The sequence below is a fragment of the Leptonotus elevatus genome, chromosome 7 (genome assembly GCF_054856555.1).
Source record: "Leptonotus elevatus isolate MCC_2025b chromosome 7, RoL_Lele_1.0, whole genome shotgun sequence".
Taxonomy (NCBI): Eukaryota; Metazoa; Chordata; class Actinopteri; order Syngnathiformes; family Syngnathidae; genus Leptonotus; species Leptonotus elevatus.
In genome coordinates this window covers 14,754,970-14,771,103 of record NC_141245.1, presented here as the reverse complement: position 1 = coordinate 14,771,103, position 16,134 = coordinate 14,754,970, and the positions used below count along the sequence as shown (strand labels likewise).

General features: G+C 38.2%; 1 protein-coding gene across 1 annotated transcript; it reads right to left on the bottom strand.

The window, feature by feature from the left end:
* Window positions 1-6,442: 6,442 nt before the first annotated feature.
* On the bottom strand, window positions 6,443-10,510 carry mmp13b (matrix metallopeptidase 13b). Its single transcript, XM_086080574.1, has 11 exons — window positions 10,403-10,510; window positions 10,217-10,327; window positions 9,480-9,607; window positions 9,261-9,409; window positions 8,633-8,758; window positions 8,399-8,554; window positions 8,192-8,312; window positions 7,473-7,606; window positions 7,234-7,393; window positions 6,630-6,733; window positions 6,443-6,543 (listed from the first exon to the last, which is right to left on the bottom strand). The coding sequence occupies exons 1-11, from the start codon at window positions 10,493-10,495 to the stop codon at window positions 6,443-6,445; spliced, it is 1,383 nt and encodes a 460-aa protein (XP_085936700.1). The 5' UTR covers window positions 10,496-10,510.
* Between the last annotated feature and the right edge of the window lie 5,624 nt (window positions 10,511-16,134).

Genomic DNA, 16,134 nt, shown 5'->3' with positions numbered 1-16,134 from the left:
CCCTGCCCCCACTTGTCTCCCACTGGAGTGTGTCTATTTGCGAAAGTGACTATTCTGTTGCATGGGGGAGGAGGGGTGAGTGAGCCCTCGGTGGATGACCCCATTGCAGAAAGCGCTTCCAGATGTGCGCCTTTTCTCCTCGAGCCCTTGCAAGTTAGGACTGAAGAAGAACACCCATCATCATGTACACTCACTCCCCAACCAGCCACCCTCTCCCACTACAAGTCATCACGCTCAAAACTCCATGTGAAAACGCAGACATTTGTGGAATTCAGCAGCACCGTAAATCGGCTTAAAAATCGGTTTTGTTTTGACTTGATTTGATTCCAGCATATGTGGATTACAGGAACATAAAACATACTTAATACTGTATAGTTTCCTCAATTGAGGACAACCTGTTGTGCAAATAAAGGTATTAAATATTTATTAATCATTTCCATAAAACTTAAATACAGTGGAGAAAGAAGCTGCTAAATGATGTCAGGTGAGTGTAGCACTTAAAATAATTACATAAATAAAAGCACAAATATTTATATAGTATATGAGCTTAAGTCTCAGTGTAATGTCATGCATGATGGTAGCTTGAACTCCACTTAATACACATTTTGGGAAAAACATTTTGGTCAAAATTTGAATCTTAAGACCTCAGGTTCTAATGCTAAGTGAATATAACCGCAGTAGTCTGCAGACTCAGACCAATTAGTGGAGCCCAGGATTCAAAGCAAACGTGGTGATGAGGAATTTAGCTGTGATGCTGCCAACGGTAGTGAAACCAGGTCAGGCAACAACCAATCAGAGCTCACCTGTTTTCTTAAGATGCGCTGTGATTGGTTGTTACCTGAGACCTGAACAAATTGATGTCATCTTCAGTCGACAGCAAGTGGCAAAATGGCCGTCCCCTGAGATGGATTAAAAATGGCTGGATTTTGCTGCTTAACTAATATTCCACTAACGCAATATTAACTATATTTAGACTAGTGGGGCTGCATAGAACATATTATTGTTGACTTCCAATTTAAGGTCTTACAGATATTTTTAAAATCAATTTCACTGTACGGTCTTTTTTGTAATTTGATTAAGCTACTTTTCATTTTTCCCTTTGCTTTTAAATGTTTTAAAATATTTTGTTTGTAAATGCGCTTAAATGTTGTCAATGTACAAACTCGCGAGTTTTGTTTTCTTTGCTCTGCAAATGTCTTTTTGTTAATGCTTTTAGCTGAGTGAAGTTACATTGTGTACAAAATGTGCTGTACTTGTCTAAATAAAGTTACCCCTTAAAATAAAAACTAACAAACAACAGTGAATCTTACTGGAACACAGATGTGTTTTTTTTTAAAAACGTCCTTACAAAAGGCAGCACATTCCACAACGTGGGATTAACAGACAGCGAGTCTCTATCACCTTTGGTTTTAGTCTTGTGTGAGCGACTGACTTTTTTTTCTTTTTTTTTTTACGTACTGTAAAAGGCAGTCAGCAGACCGCAGCGGCCTAACAGAAGAATGAGATGACCACCAAGTATGGAGGGCCTTGCCATGTCTCGCTTTTGTGGTTTCCCCCTTCAAATGGAGTATGATTTACTGTCAAAGGCCATTCACAGCTTGACTGACAGGCGCGCCGAGAAGAACAAGGAGCTTTTTCTGCTCCCTCGCAGTGGACAAAAGTTGGAAATGGGTCATGACAAATGTGCAGTGACTTTTCCACCAGATCAACGGGCTGATATGACATCGTCTTGTTGTATAATCACAGCCACACCGACAAGAGTTCGCTGAACAAGACAGGACAAGACTTTCTTTTCTTGCTGTAGATTTTTAACAACAAGATACTTTATCTTCCCACTTTGAACCCCAGCTGAACGAGGACTATGATAATGAATCTTTCTTTTGGTGATAATCAATTTGACCATGCTGTTTTCCAACGCAGTGTGGAGAAAAGGTGGCTAAAGTGAATGAAATGGTCATCAGTGGCACGGTGAGATGTATTTGAGATGTAGAATTGACTGGCTGTTTATTTATTTCTTCTTCTTCTTCTTATTATTATTATTATTATTTTTGGTAAGGTTTCTTTTGGAAAGATGTTTTTGGTTTTACCTTTTTTATTATTATTATTTTTATAATATATTATTATTATTATTATTTATTTTATTATTATTATTATTATTTTACTTTTTGGTAAGGTTTCTTTTGGAAAGATGTTTTACTTTAATTTTTATAACTATTAAAACAGATATACAGTGAACCCATGACCATTTTGTGGTTTGCTATTGAAATATTTGCCTACAGCGTTCCCCCACTATACTGCTTTTCAATTGTTAATACCCATAAATGTCCCCTACTAATGTCCAGTAATAATCCATAAACCATGGCAGTAATGGATGACTCTAACAGTCCAGTACTGCCTTCGTTTTAACCTTAAAAGACTACAGTAGTGGCTTCTTCTAGTTGGTCAATCTGTAATAAAGTATAGGGCTGAGTGGTAGGCCCCACCTCGTTTTTTTTTTTTTTTAACAAAGATGAAGAAGCATGCATATACAGTAAATTAGGTCACCATAGTCCAAAGCAGATGTGTGCAGAATAGAATCATCTGCGTAAATAAGTCTCTACCTAAATTATTTATATGGTTGGAGAATAAAATGGGGCCAAAATTTGACCCTTGTGGGACGCCCCTTTTTTGCCTATGCTCCTCATACTGGAAACGTGGACGAAGGTCAGAACAAGTCAATGTATTTGACAATCCACAATCCCTTTTGTCAGTCTGTCCACTGTACACGATGAATGTAACTGTTAACAAAGTACAAGGACTGTAAATAGTGAGAGGCAGACAAAGTTTTACATGGTGCAACTCTGAAATTTTGATTTCAGAAGTATTTCGATTTTGTTTTGGTCGCATATTTGAGCTTCTGATCTGTTGGTAGGCAGAATTCAAACACTGGCATAGCCGCACCCTCCAAAACAGTATTTAATTTGTACAGAAAATTGATAGATGGGTTTCAAGGTAGCGTTTTTAAGAATGCTGTTATATATTTTTCTCTGCTCTGTAGTTCAACATGTAAACAACAAGCCCTTTCATCTTATAAATATGGACTTTGGTAACCACAGCATGTTTGTCGTGGTACCGATCAAAGTGCATGCTGGCTCGTGGCTACGGTGGTGACGAGAGATGAACCGTGTCAGCGCGTTGCAGCTCGGCTCTGACGTTTTTGCTTGTAGGTCAAACAAAAGCTCGGCTCATCTTGCACAGCACAACGATAGGCTTGTTGTTTGTTCTCCGAGCCAGGATGCCTCTGAATACAATGACTAAAGGTTAAAAAGTTTTTTTTTTTTTATCCTAATGAAATCATTTAACCATTCACTGGGTTTTGCATTAAAATATTACAAATATATAAAAAAGTGTAGTACTTCATTATATCTGTTAGGTAAATACTGATGTCTGCAGAGAATGTTTGAGGTCATGTGACCTCCTGCTGAGTAGTTAGACTTGTGAAACAGGGTCACCTGACACAAGTCTTTCTAATATACCAAAATAGTGGTGCAAGCAATAAATCCCTGTACATTAAAATATATCGATACTGTCGAATCCACTGACAATTGTGTAGGCTGTCTTCATGTTAAGTCAAGTGGAGAAGTCATAATTGTTTTTGCCTTTTTGGGTGTGTTTAATGAGTAACCAAAAGATGTTCACTGGGCGTTAACAACATGAAAACATCATAGGCTGTTGTTTCTTTTTATAGTTTCCTGCAGTGTGCAATGTAATCTCGAAGCATCGCCGGAGGGGAACAGACATGACTTTGCACGTTGAGGCAAAACAACAACAAATATGCAGAATCACGTTTTCAGTTTCACGATGTCTTCTTAAATGACTTCTTGTTTTCAAATGAGCTCTTTGAGAAAGTATTTTGGATCAATCTAACATAGGCCGCACCCAGCATCCAATCGGATTCAGTAGAAGTGCAACAAGTTCACACCTGCGATAGCATTGCGAACTCATTTAGGTCTTTCATGAGAATTGTAAACCTTGTCCGGGGCTGCTTCTTATCTATTCTCACGAAAGTATGTGTTCTGGCCAGTCATTTTGACGACACTAACAATTGAGATTAGTGAGATTAAACACAGTTGCATTGTCAGGAGTCCCAAGGAAGGAAGGAAGGAAATAGAAGTTCCAGGGAAATATAAAATTGTATAGGTTGAACTTTACCAAGGCAAGACTCATTGCAACATTTCAACTATCAATTGGCAATTATTTTAATTATAGATAATTCATATTTTATTTAGGAAAAAAAACCAATGAAGCGGAGGTGTACAGAATAGTATCATCTGTGTGAGGATGAACTTGTTTGCCCTATCGAAATGATTTATACAAATGGAGAATAATATGGGGCCTAAAATTGACCCTTGTGGCACCCCCATTTTACTTAATACAATCATATGTGACATTTCTACAACTAATCCTCACCAAAGCCTCACCGGCCTTTGAAGTGATGGTGCAACATTCTTTAACGAAGAAGTCCACACAGCCACAGCCGAGTCAAGGCAACGTAGAGAAAGTCACATCTGTTTTGATTTTGTGGGGAGCGTTTGCATCATCACCTCTCATCCTGCTGTCCTCAGGGGGAGTTTCCAAGTGGAGTCATTGTTATGATTCATTTGCCGTTTTCTGTCCACCATCTGGTTTCCACCCGCCGTCGCTAGGCGGGACCATGCGAAGGATTTCCTCCAAGGATACTTGCTTGTTCACTCACTTTTTATTGCTTTTTTCCCCTTCAAATGTCTTAAGCCATCCTCGATCCCAAGTTCCATGGTGTGACGCGGTGGTATGAGCTAGCCATGTACACGTGCTGTTGGTTAGCAAAAGCAGCATGTATGAATTAACGTGTGACTGCCAGTCCAGCAAGTGCCCCACTTCGCTCCAACTCCTGATTGATTAAGATGTGTGTCTGGATACAGTGACTTTTGTCTAGTGTCTACCTCAAGGAAGAAACTTAATTTTGTTATATTTGAAAGACAATTTGACGATGAGAGTTTTGCTTCGCAAAGATTAGCGAATAGATGAACCAGCTTGGAAAATGAGCAAACGAAGCCGCTTCGCTTCACTTCACTTCACTGTAATGACATTCACATGATTGACCTTTGGATTATGACGCTTGAACCGACCTGCCCACAAAACTGTCTAAACACTGGACTGCTATCCCAAATCCTTTTTGCTACAGTATCTGACTTGTATGCATGACACCCTTTTATAAGATTTGATTTGGGTTGGTAGATTCGTCTGGGACATGTAGTAAGAATCCACACTAAGTCATCCGAAAGACCATTAAAATACATTGATAGATGCTGCTGTTTTGGTTAGCAATGGAGTTCAGGTGGGCTCAGCAGTTTGTTATTTAATATCTGTTTGTGAACAAGTGTCTACCACTAATCTAGTAAAAATTATTACCCACTCCTCCCCCCTTTTATAATAGTAAAACACATGTAGTTCTTCCTCAAAATTGCATCATCTCACTTTTGAAATGTAAAATCAATGAAAATGCTGAATATCTTAATTAATAACACAATTATCCAGTCAAATTCACATTAACTTTTAATATATTCAACATTGTCAGGGTATTAATATCTGTTTTTATAATGATTTGTCAAAAAAAAAAGAAGTTAAACAAAGACATATAGAAGGAATAGTGTTGTGGATAAAATTAAATAAAATGAAATAAGAATCGACACTGTGTAATTGCGTACTAAATGGAACCAACTTTACATTACAGTAATACAAGGCATCTTCATACTGTCAAAATATGGATACTGGCCCCCTCTAGTGAAAAAGGTTGGACTTACACAAGTTAAAGTTTCAATCAAACATTAGCCATTTCCTCTATATAATTCCAGATATGATCATTCATATATTGTCAATTAAATATAAGCACATTTTTTTATGTGAGTTTGCTTTGTTGAAGGTCTAAACAATATAAGTCCAATAAATAAAAAAAATTCTGTTGATACTTGTAGATCCTATAACTTATTATTATGCAATAACTGTGTCAAAAATACCAAAAAGTAGAACATCAGAAAAATTGAGTCCATCATTGAAGTAATGTTCAAATTTCATTGAACAATTTTATTTGACATTTGAAAATAAATAACACTAAAATCAAATGACAAGTACAGTACTAGAAATTGGGGGTTATTTAAAGTTATCAATCCCTTCTTTTTGTATCACATTATCCTCTGCAGTATCGGCAAATACTAAGCTAGGCAGGCAAACGTGCAGTGAAATAGAACAAACAATAAAACAAAAGAATAAATAAAAAGAGTATCACTAGTCACAAGGTTGGGAATTCTCTAGGTAGGCAATCTGTGTCCAGCACGGTTGTAAATAAACATTTTCATTTGGCTACTACGTCATTCTTATGGTTGTCCATTTTATTATATGTGTATTGAAAGACATGTCTGCAACCTCAACAGCCAAGAATAAAGTTGGTTCTCAGGATACGTATGACCTTCCTTGCCGTGTAACTGTACTCAAACTGCGTGTGATCGTGGAAGAAATACAAGAATCCTGAAAAGAATACAATAAACAAAACAAAAACACTTCACTTATAAAGTTCACTTGAGATTGAGTGATAGACAAAATGTAATTGTTACCGTAGTGATAAACTGCAGCATCAACTTCGTCGCCCATTCCGGGAAAATCTTTCTCTATGTATCGCGGGTAGCCACTATCCATGGTGCCTTTTGCTTCATCGTAACTGGGAGTCAAAACAATAAGATAAAAAATAGAAGCTCACAAGGGGGAAAAAAATTGAGGAGTGCCTCACACAGATTAGATGCATGAGTTTTACAATAGAGAAAATTACACTTAGAACAATGTTTTTTTTTTTTTTTTTTAAATATCAATAATCTACTTGAACAAAATACAAAATGGCTGCTGATTTAAAAAAAAAAAGAATTCAGAGTAGCCCTTCAAATTGGTAGGGTTTGTCAAATGGTTTCCATTTTAATATTTGTATCTAATACAGGAAGTGATTTTTTCAAGCACAATTCCCCAAACCGTTTACGTTCGAATGTTTATATTTAATACAGAGTAGCAAATGAATATAGAGAGATTTCCCAAATGTGTAAAAGGGAATATTTATATGTAATAGTATTTATTCAAAGGGGCACATTTTCAACCATTTTCATTAAAATGAATGCCTGACATGCTTCATTATACTTCTAAGTAATATAAAGTAAATGTCCCATACATTACCTCCAATACTCCTCATCATGAAAGAGGAGAGTTTTCCCTGTGTCTTTGATGTAAACAGCCGCATCCAGTTTCCTCACACTCTTGGGAAGTCCCAGCTTATGTATGTACTTTGGATAACCGCCAACAAGGTTGTATCCATTCAGAGCCCACATACGGATACCTGCCAAACACACCGGCAAGATTTTCCTTCAAATGTATACATTTTTAAAAATCATAATGCATTAAAAATGTTAACCCACCGCTAAAAATGATGACCTGGTCCTTCTCTGGGTTCTCGTAGGCTGCATCCACCTTGTTGGGGATGGACGGCCATGTGGACTTGATCAGTGTTTGCACGGGTTCGGTCATCTGAGGGTGGAGGCGCCAGTAGAATCTGCAACATGAAGCAATTATCAATAAAAATGTCAAATTGCATGTTCTTATATTTTTATTTGTATGTATTTTTACTTTGCATTGCCTTTAATGTATATATTATAAAGTATATTTATTCTAAATATACATTATTAATAATATTTCGATTTTATTTATTTTGTAGTTGCTATTTATTAATTTATTATCACCAATATTTTGTGCACATATATTTCAAAATGTAATTTCCTATATTGTCAATTGTCAATAAAAATGTAAAATTGTATGTTCTTATATTTTTATTTGTATGTATTTTTACTTTGCATTGCTTTTAATGTATATATTATAAAATATATTTATTCTAAATATACAATATTAATAATATTTTGATTTGATTTATTTTGTAGTTGCTATTCATTAATTTATTATCACCAATATATTGTGCATATATATTTCAAAATGTAATTTTGTATATTGTACTGAATTTATGTTAACATTTTAACTAGTACTACTTCTCTATATTGAATATATATATATATATATATATATATTATATATATATATGTTCATTATTATTATAATTCCCCGCATATATGCAGTGTGGATTTACTTGTCTTTGAAGATGATAGTTTCTCCTCTGAGTTCTGTAGCAGCATCAAAACTCAAAGTTGGGTCACATTTTTGGGGGGCGTCCGGTTTTGGCTTGACTTTCTTGTGGTCTGGGTTGGGGCCTGCATTTTGGGAGAAATAAAAGTTTTAAAAAGACAAACCAACCAACCCTGGGTTTGTCATGTGTGAATGATGATGTGGTCATCACCATAGAGTGCCTGGATGCCTTTAACGTCATCCTCAGCGAGCGGGTAACCCGTAGCGTATGAGTAGATAGGGTACATGAGGGCGCCCGAGTCGGTGGAGTGCCCCATACCGAGGGCGTGGCCCAATTCATGTGCAGCCACGATGAAGAGGTTGTATGCTGTGAGGACAACGTTCATACATTAGTCATCTTTGTCTTTCATGAAATGTCACATCAACTTCAAATTCAGTTAATGACCTGATGAATCTTTGCTCCAATGCTCGTCCTCGTCAAAGTGAGTGTCTCCTCCGATGCCTTGGCCCGGCGGGTAAGCGTGAGCCAGCAGCCCGTTCGGCCCGTCAAAAGGGTTGTGGTCGCCATGTTCTGTATGGCACAAGTGCATAATCTGTTACAATGGCCAACATCAGAACGAATGAATGCTTGGGTTCACTCCGCTTTAACGGGTTTTCGGCCAGACTTCTGTGAAAAGTGTACTCCATCACCCAACACTTGTTTCTTGCCTTAAATGATAATGCGTCAGTTTTAGGCTAGCTTAGCAATTAGCATGACATCAAATCTTCCCTCGTAGCTCCTTCATGAGACAGATTTTTGTCATACTGACTTAATAGCACGCTGCAACCTGTTTACCCGCATCAGTACCAACACGCGCGTAGGTTATGCTCACGTTAACGTAAAGCCCAGCGAAGCTTTTTGAGACCGTTGCCGCCATTCAATTATCGAAAATACTTAAAAACCTATGATTCTCTGTTTCGCTATTCAATGTGTTTTGATGAAGTGCAAAATCTTATTTTAACTTGCAAAATGTGATGTGCAGCACAACTGTACACATTTTTTTGGGATGAATACAACATTTTTGGGTGTGTACCTTTTCTCCCAAAGCTGATCACAATGTCAGCAGTGCCGTAATACAGCTTCTTAAAGGTCAGCGGTGTCACATCTGACCACACATTGAGCGCTGTGCGGATGGCTCGGTCCACGTCGGACTTCCTCAAATCCGGAGTGTAATTTAAAATCCTGAAACCAACACAAAATGAATGACAGATCCAATTATTTTCTTTTTTTTTAATAAACTCCAGAAGCGTACCTGAAAGTCACAATGTTATTCTTCCATTTCAGGTGTCGAGGGAAGTGGTTGTATTCGCCAACATCCGGGACGCCACATCTTGCCTTAGTCATCAAGTCTAAGGTGTTGTCATCCAGATTGCCTGTCACCTAAACAGGAGGCAAAAAGACATAAAGAAAAAAAGCAACTTATTTTAGGCCTTATTTCAATGTTAAGATTCTTACAATGTATTCAGTGTAAAATCACATACGTCCAATTTCATTGGATGTACATGATTTTGGCATGTCCCACACACTGCTCTGTCAATAATAAATAATAATAAATGGTTAAACAACACTAAAAAAATTTTTTTACATGCTGTTTGTTATTTCATAAAACAAGTCATTTGTTTATAATTTATTCTATTTTCATAGAACATTTTGCAACCACCATTTTGTATTTCTTCAATGGAGGCCAAAACACTGGAATGTTGCAGAATAAATATTTACACTTGATTTAAAACTTTTATAAGATTACATGTATTGCTGTTTTTTTTTTTTCAAACTCTGCCATATTGAAATATCAAATGACACCCAGGATAAACCTTTCAGCAACTAGAAATAGATTTATTTTAAAAAAATTAAGTGAATCTGAAGGTCCACAACATGCTCATTAAAAACTAAGATTAGCCAGAAATGTCCACTCTGCAATGAATATGAAGTGCAGTGGAAAATTTCAACCTATCTGGGCTGGAAGGTGATACGGACTCAGTTGCTTACCTCAAGTTTGAAGAACCTCTGCATTTCCTCAAGTTTGGACTTAAAGTCTCCTGCTGTCCTCTTCTGGCTTTGCAGACCAACCGGAGGGCCATAAAAGTGGCGAAGGTACTTCTGCGTATGACAAAGAGGTCATGTATGTATATATATATATTGATAATAGGGATCTTATACAGACTCATTTCTTACCTCTGCTAGCAGCCGGTTGTCTTTTTCCTTGGCGAGCAAAGGCCCAGCCAGAGAGGAGTGAGCAGCCAGTGGCAGCAGAAGCCAAAATAACATGGTGGCTGTCTAAGCAGTCATTGGCGCAGTGTCTCCGTAAGGGGTATTTATAATGCTTTACCTCCTCTTTTTTCCCCCTTAAAGGAACCCAAGTGATTCATGTAAAAGCACCTAGCCACTTCCTCCAAAGTGACGAGAACGCGCTCGTGTTTGTCTGAATAATAATAATAAGTGATGTCCGTGTGGCAAAAACATGCTGAGGTTGCATTTGAATGGTGGGACATGGGGGATATGTGGTCGCATCACAAATAAACAGATCTGTCTTGCTTAGTTAACAATAAAAATAAAAAAAACGGGCTGATGGGAATGATTTGGTGATTAATGTGTTTGTCAATCAGACAGCTGCAGTTGAGCCAGAAGTGACGTTGGAAAAAAGTCACATGTGTGTATGATCACTTTGATTCCCACATACACATATAGTGATTCTCAACCAGGGTGCCGATCCATCATCATGGTGTTGTGCAGAAATGTGCGATTCCTATAAATTTGTATGAACATTTTTCTATTTTATAATGGGTATTTATTCATTACAAACATATCTTTGTTTTTCAGTCTATGCCAGTGATGTATAGTGACTAGCAGAACAACTCGTCCATTAGAAGGTACAATACACCTGCACAGAATGTGAGCTTCTTCAATTTGTCAGTGGTACATATGTCCTTCCATGACCGTCCATCTGGCTCCTTCTCCTTACTGGGCTTCTGTTGCCTCATTGCCGGAGGCATTCACTAGCAGGTCGTCCCTTCTTGGAGGCCCGTTGTGTCCTCCTGGATAGTGTCTATGATGCTCACTAGTCCATGGCCCCCCTCATGGATATACACGCCTCGCCAATATAGTTCAGCATCATTGCGGGTTTGGAGCCTATCCCAGATGACTGTGGACTAGAAGTGTGGTAGACCTCATTGGGGCAATCACAGGGCAGACACTTAGGCTCTTGAACTGAACTCAGTGCTCTTTCTTTACTTGTGTACTTCGGGCCTGATGGGGCCTGAACCCATTCTGTGACAATACACGGCCATCAGGTTCACTCGTGAACTAAGGCTACCTTGTAGATGAAAATGTAATGTGACGTTACATATGCATATGCTGAGATTTATGTAGCCACACTATTAATGGACCAGGAGAGCAATTGCACTTTATGAGATTGCACATAATAACTGTGTAAAATGCACTTTAGCGGACTCCTATTACTTATTCTACTATTTTTTTTTTACAGGTTGTAATGTGTTTTTATTAAATGGTTAAAGGTTTATAGTTTTGTTAATGATTATTCTACGGTGCGATGAATGATGATATAGCGAAGTCCAAATGTTTTGATTGCGACATGACTTGAGCATAACCAGAGAGGCATGTCCACCACTTTCACAGGCAACCGTTTCTAACGAATATGCAAAAATTAATAACGAGTGGCCCAATTTATGAGTTTGTTAAAATATGAGCCAGATGACTTATATACGATAGAGAAGCTACTAAATGTGAAAAAATCAAGTCAAGGTGCTAGTGTATGTACGAGTGAATCAAACTTAATCTGGATTGAATGCTGACTAGAAATATTATTTTACACAGGATAATCCCATCTGAATCTTCTCAGTGATATCACATAGTAAACAGATTTTGTATCATATCCACACTTTGGTTTCATGTTTTGGAGCAACATTTTTCTGCTTGATGGTACGGTGTGGACCGTGTGACTCATTGAGGGGAAGTTGGCCGTCAGGGGGAATTTGGATGGTATCTTAAAATGGACCCTGACAAACACACGCATGTTGTGCATGTGTACGTGTGCATTTGTGACCTCTTTTCTGCAAGGCTGGATGACATTCGTGCCCCACACTGTATTATTGCACATTCACTAACAATTGGAGACCTGAGGGTCATAACTATAGAGGACCAAAACTGCCAAAATTCAAAATAAATAAATTACCTATTTAATACATAAATGACTAAAAGTGAAAAATAAAAACGGATATAAAAATATACAATTCGAAAATTTAATCCCCAAAAATAAATATAAATGTAAAAAAACAAAAACAAAAAATTAATATATATATATATATATATTTATATATATATATATATATATATATATATATATATACATTTGTATTAAATTTTTGAATTATATTATTTTATATCCGTTTTTATTTTCACTTTTAGTCATTTATTTATTTATTTAGTCATTTATTTATTTTGAATTTTGGCAGTTTTGGTCCATACTGCCAGGACGAAATGTTATTCAAATGAGGGGGAGGACCTAAGCGTGTCTTGGGTTGTACTCCGCTGTTGCAAACTGCCTTTTAATGGTCGAGTGAGCCGGTCGGCGAACAAGGAAGTCTCGCCGGCTTGCATTGGAGAACTCCAGCAATGGACGACTATCTTGTCCACTGTCACCACAACTTGCGACCTGAGTGGCTCGGCAACAAGTCGATGTGACAAATAGTCGTCCATTGCTGGAGCTCTCCATTCAAATCGGCGAGACTTCCTTGTTCGCTGACCCGCTCACCCGACAAATTAAAGGCAGTTTGTAACGACTGAGTCCAACCCAAGACACGCTTAGGACCACCCCTTCATTTGAATAACATTTAGTCCTGGCAGTATGGACCAAAACTGCCAAAATAAAAAATAAATAAAGTGTTGGTCCTCCATGCATAACCGCTACATTATTAACTGCGCCTATCAAGCAATATAATGTTTTTCTTTTTTGTAGTAAGGTCATTTATGACCACAAAACACCTTAAAAAAAACATCTTTAATATTCAAAATTGACGGACACCTAAGGTCAAAGTTCATTCAAATAATGTAAAACCATATCAACTCATACCTCATATTAAAGGTCTAGATGGGTGCTTTCCAGTTATGTAGCCAATTTGTCAATATGTGCTCTTGAATTGAAACTATCCCCACAAACAAGGTTTTCTCACAAATCAGCACAAAAGCACTTCGTAAAACATGAAAACGTGACATAACGTAACTTCTTTGGCATGATAGCATTTTACAGGTCAAACGGCTAAAAGTCAGCATGGTAAAAACACACATTACTGTTCCAAGTTCAATTAAAATGAGGGCAATAATCAATGTTTTGATGATATATAATTTTGTCCATATGTCCTCAAATGACGAAACAATGACAACGTAAAAAACATAGAACAGTATTGTTCCAAGTTTATTTGTACACTTCGTACTGGTTGCTGAGGTCTGCAAAGCATGAGTTCTATTTTTTTTTCCTATCGTGTGTCACTTCTCGTCTGCATATTTTGGAATTTTTTATTTTCTCCATCCCCGTGGCCAAAATGTGCCGAGCGCCTCAAATTTCCGCTTAGCCTCAGCTTTTTCGACAGTGGTGACGACTACAGCGCTGCTCTACATATCAAACGCTGCTTCCCATATGTCCTTCACTTAACCCCTCGCTGTCCTCAACTCCTGAAAACACCCAAGCATGTTGTGTGCTCGTGCTTGCGGGAGGAAATGTATCACTGCCCTGCTGTGTCAGATAAGAAAAATGTTGTAGATGCATGAAGAAAAGATGCTCTTCTGATAAATGCTGTCTGCTGTCTGAGTCCAAATGCTTCAACAGCTATTCGCTTTGTGAGCACAACATGATGAAGGTGACCTGTGATCGTCATCATCTTTTTTTTTATTTTTATTACACTCAATATAAGTTTCTTTAAAGTTGAGATTCTCTCTTTAAACTAGGATTTTGTGTCCACTGTTAAGAAATCAATCAAAAACGACTTCTTTTTAAAATTCCGTTTGTGGAAAGCAGCAAAATCCACCCGTTTTTATCCATCTTGGGGCGGCCATTTTGCCACTTAATTGCTGTTGACTGACAGAAGTTGGCTGAGGTAACGACCTTGAAAAAGTAGCTACGTTTGAAGTTGGCGTTTAGGTTTGGATTTCCTTCCCCTAATTAAATAAAAAATCAGAAATAATTCAGCAGATTGTGGGGGGAGAGGATAAATCGAGTAGATGTTAAATAGTTGTTCAGAATAAAATTGCTAGACTTCCTTCAAATCATCATTCAAGCCATTTGGCCTGTTTTCTCAATCACACTCCATATAAGGGCTTGTCAAAAGAAATGTAACGTCATGAATATGTCTACAGTCCAGTATCTTCAATGCATAGGAACCGAATGGCACACAGAACAAAAATGCAACAACCAATTTCAACAAAAAAAACACACCACATGAGGGCAGCAGAGATCCAAAAGTGGCAGCAGTCTTCCAGTCCTACCATAGCTCAACTAGAAAATAACTTATTATTACAGCGTTGATATGGCAAATGAGCTCAGCCATGAAAAATATGAAACCATTAAAAACCAGTTCAAAGCAGGGAAATGAAGAATCATGCGTGTGTTGTTTGCCTTGTATAGCTACATAAGAGAGGAGGAAAATATGCAAAACGCCTCCATACATCACACACATACACTGTAAAAAGACAATCACAATAACATGAGGTATGTCAGAAATGTTCCAGGACTAGACTATATTGTTAAGTATTCTATAATTATTTTTGTCATATATCCAAGATGACGCAACGACCCCAAAAATTTGATTTTTGTGTGAAAAGGTGTAATTCACTTATCAGAACAAAATGCGCGGCGTAAAAACGGGCACATCTTCCTTTTCATGCAGGGGCAAGTCTAGTTTATCTTGTTTGGGAATTTGGAAGACCGTGCTACACCGCGTTTGGTGGTCCGGCAGATTGATGGCATTTTCTATTACATGCCCCCGGCACATCTGACAATTTAGTGACAGAAAGTGGACTTTAGACCAGGTGAAACCAGGTCTAAGTTGTGGCGCAGGTGGTGTAACACAATTTTGATAGATTTGATCCAGACACACATTCGGGGGCTGAAGTCGGTCTCCACCTTGCAGCATTCAATTTTATTTACATCATCTGCAAGTGGACATCTTTCGACAAAGCTCTCGATTTACCGGTCGATCTACGTTCCTACCCTCACCTATGGTCACGAGCTGTGGGTCGTGACCGAAAGAACAAGATCCCGGATACAAACGGCCGAAATGAGTTTCTTCCGCAGGCTATCCGGGCTCTCCCTTAGAGATAGGGTGAGAAGCTCGGTCATCCGGGAGGGACTCAGTGTCGAGCCGCTACTCCTCCGCGTTGAGAGGAACCAGTTGAGGTTGCTCGGGCCTCTGGTTCGGATGCCTCCTGGACGCCTCCCTGGAGAGGTGTTCCGAACATGTCCCCCTGGCGGGAGTCCCCCGGGGACGACCCAGGACACGCTGGAGAGACTACGTCTCTCGGCTGGCCTGGGAACGCCTTGGGATCCCGTTGGAGGAGCTGGCGGAAGTGGCTGGGGAGAGGGAAGTCTGGGCTTCTCTGCTAAAGCTGCTCCCCCCCGCGAACCAATATTTCAATTTAAAAAATAATTTCAAAAGTTTAAAATGGCTGCTTTTGTTCTTACTGGTAACAGGAAACTGGACCGCATACATCACATCAAACTATAGAGTCTTTAATGGATCAAATGTACGTTTTTGGAATTTGGACAGATTAAGTATGAGATTTTTTTTTTTTTTGACAGTTGTCACAATATGACCCACGTGTTATGGTTAAATTGAACCATACAGAATGTAATAAATATGTAATAAATATGTAATAAATATGTACTAAATATGCAA

Bases quoted from the DNA above. Each gene is read 5' to 3' on its own strand.
- mmp13b (XM_086080574.1), bottom strand. From the start codon at position 10,495: ATGTTATTTTGGCTTCTGCTGCCACTGGCTGCTCACTCCTCTCTGGCT. The intron at 8,555-8,632 runs GTCATTAACTGA...TTGTCCTCACAG, and splicing joins TTGGAGCAAAGATTCATCAG to CATACAACCTCTTCATCGTG. The intron at 6,734-7,233 runs GTAATGTATGGG...TTTGACTCCCAG, and splicing joins CATGATGAGGAGTATTGGAG to TTACGATGAAGCAAAAGGCA.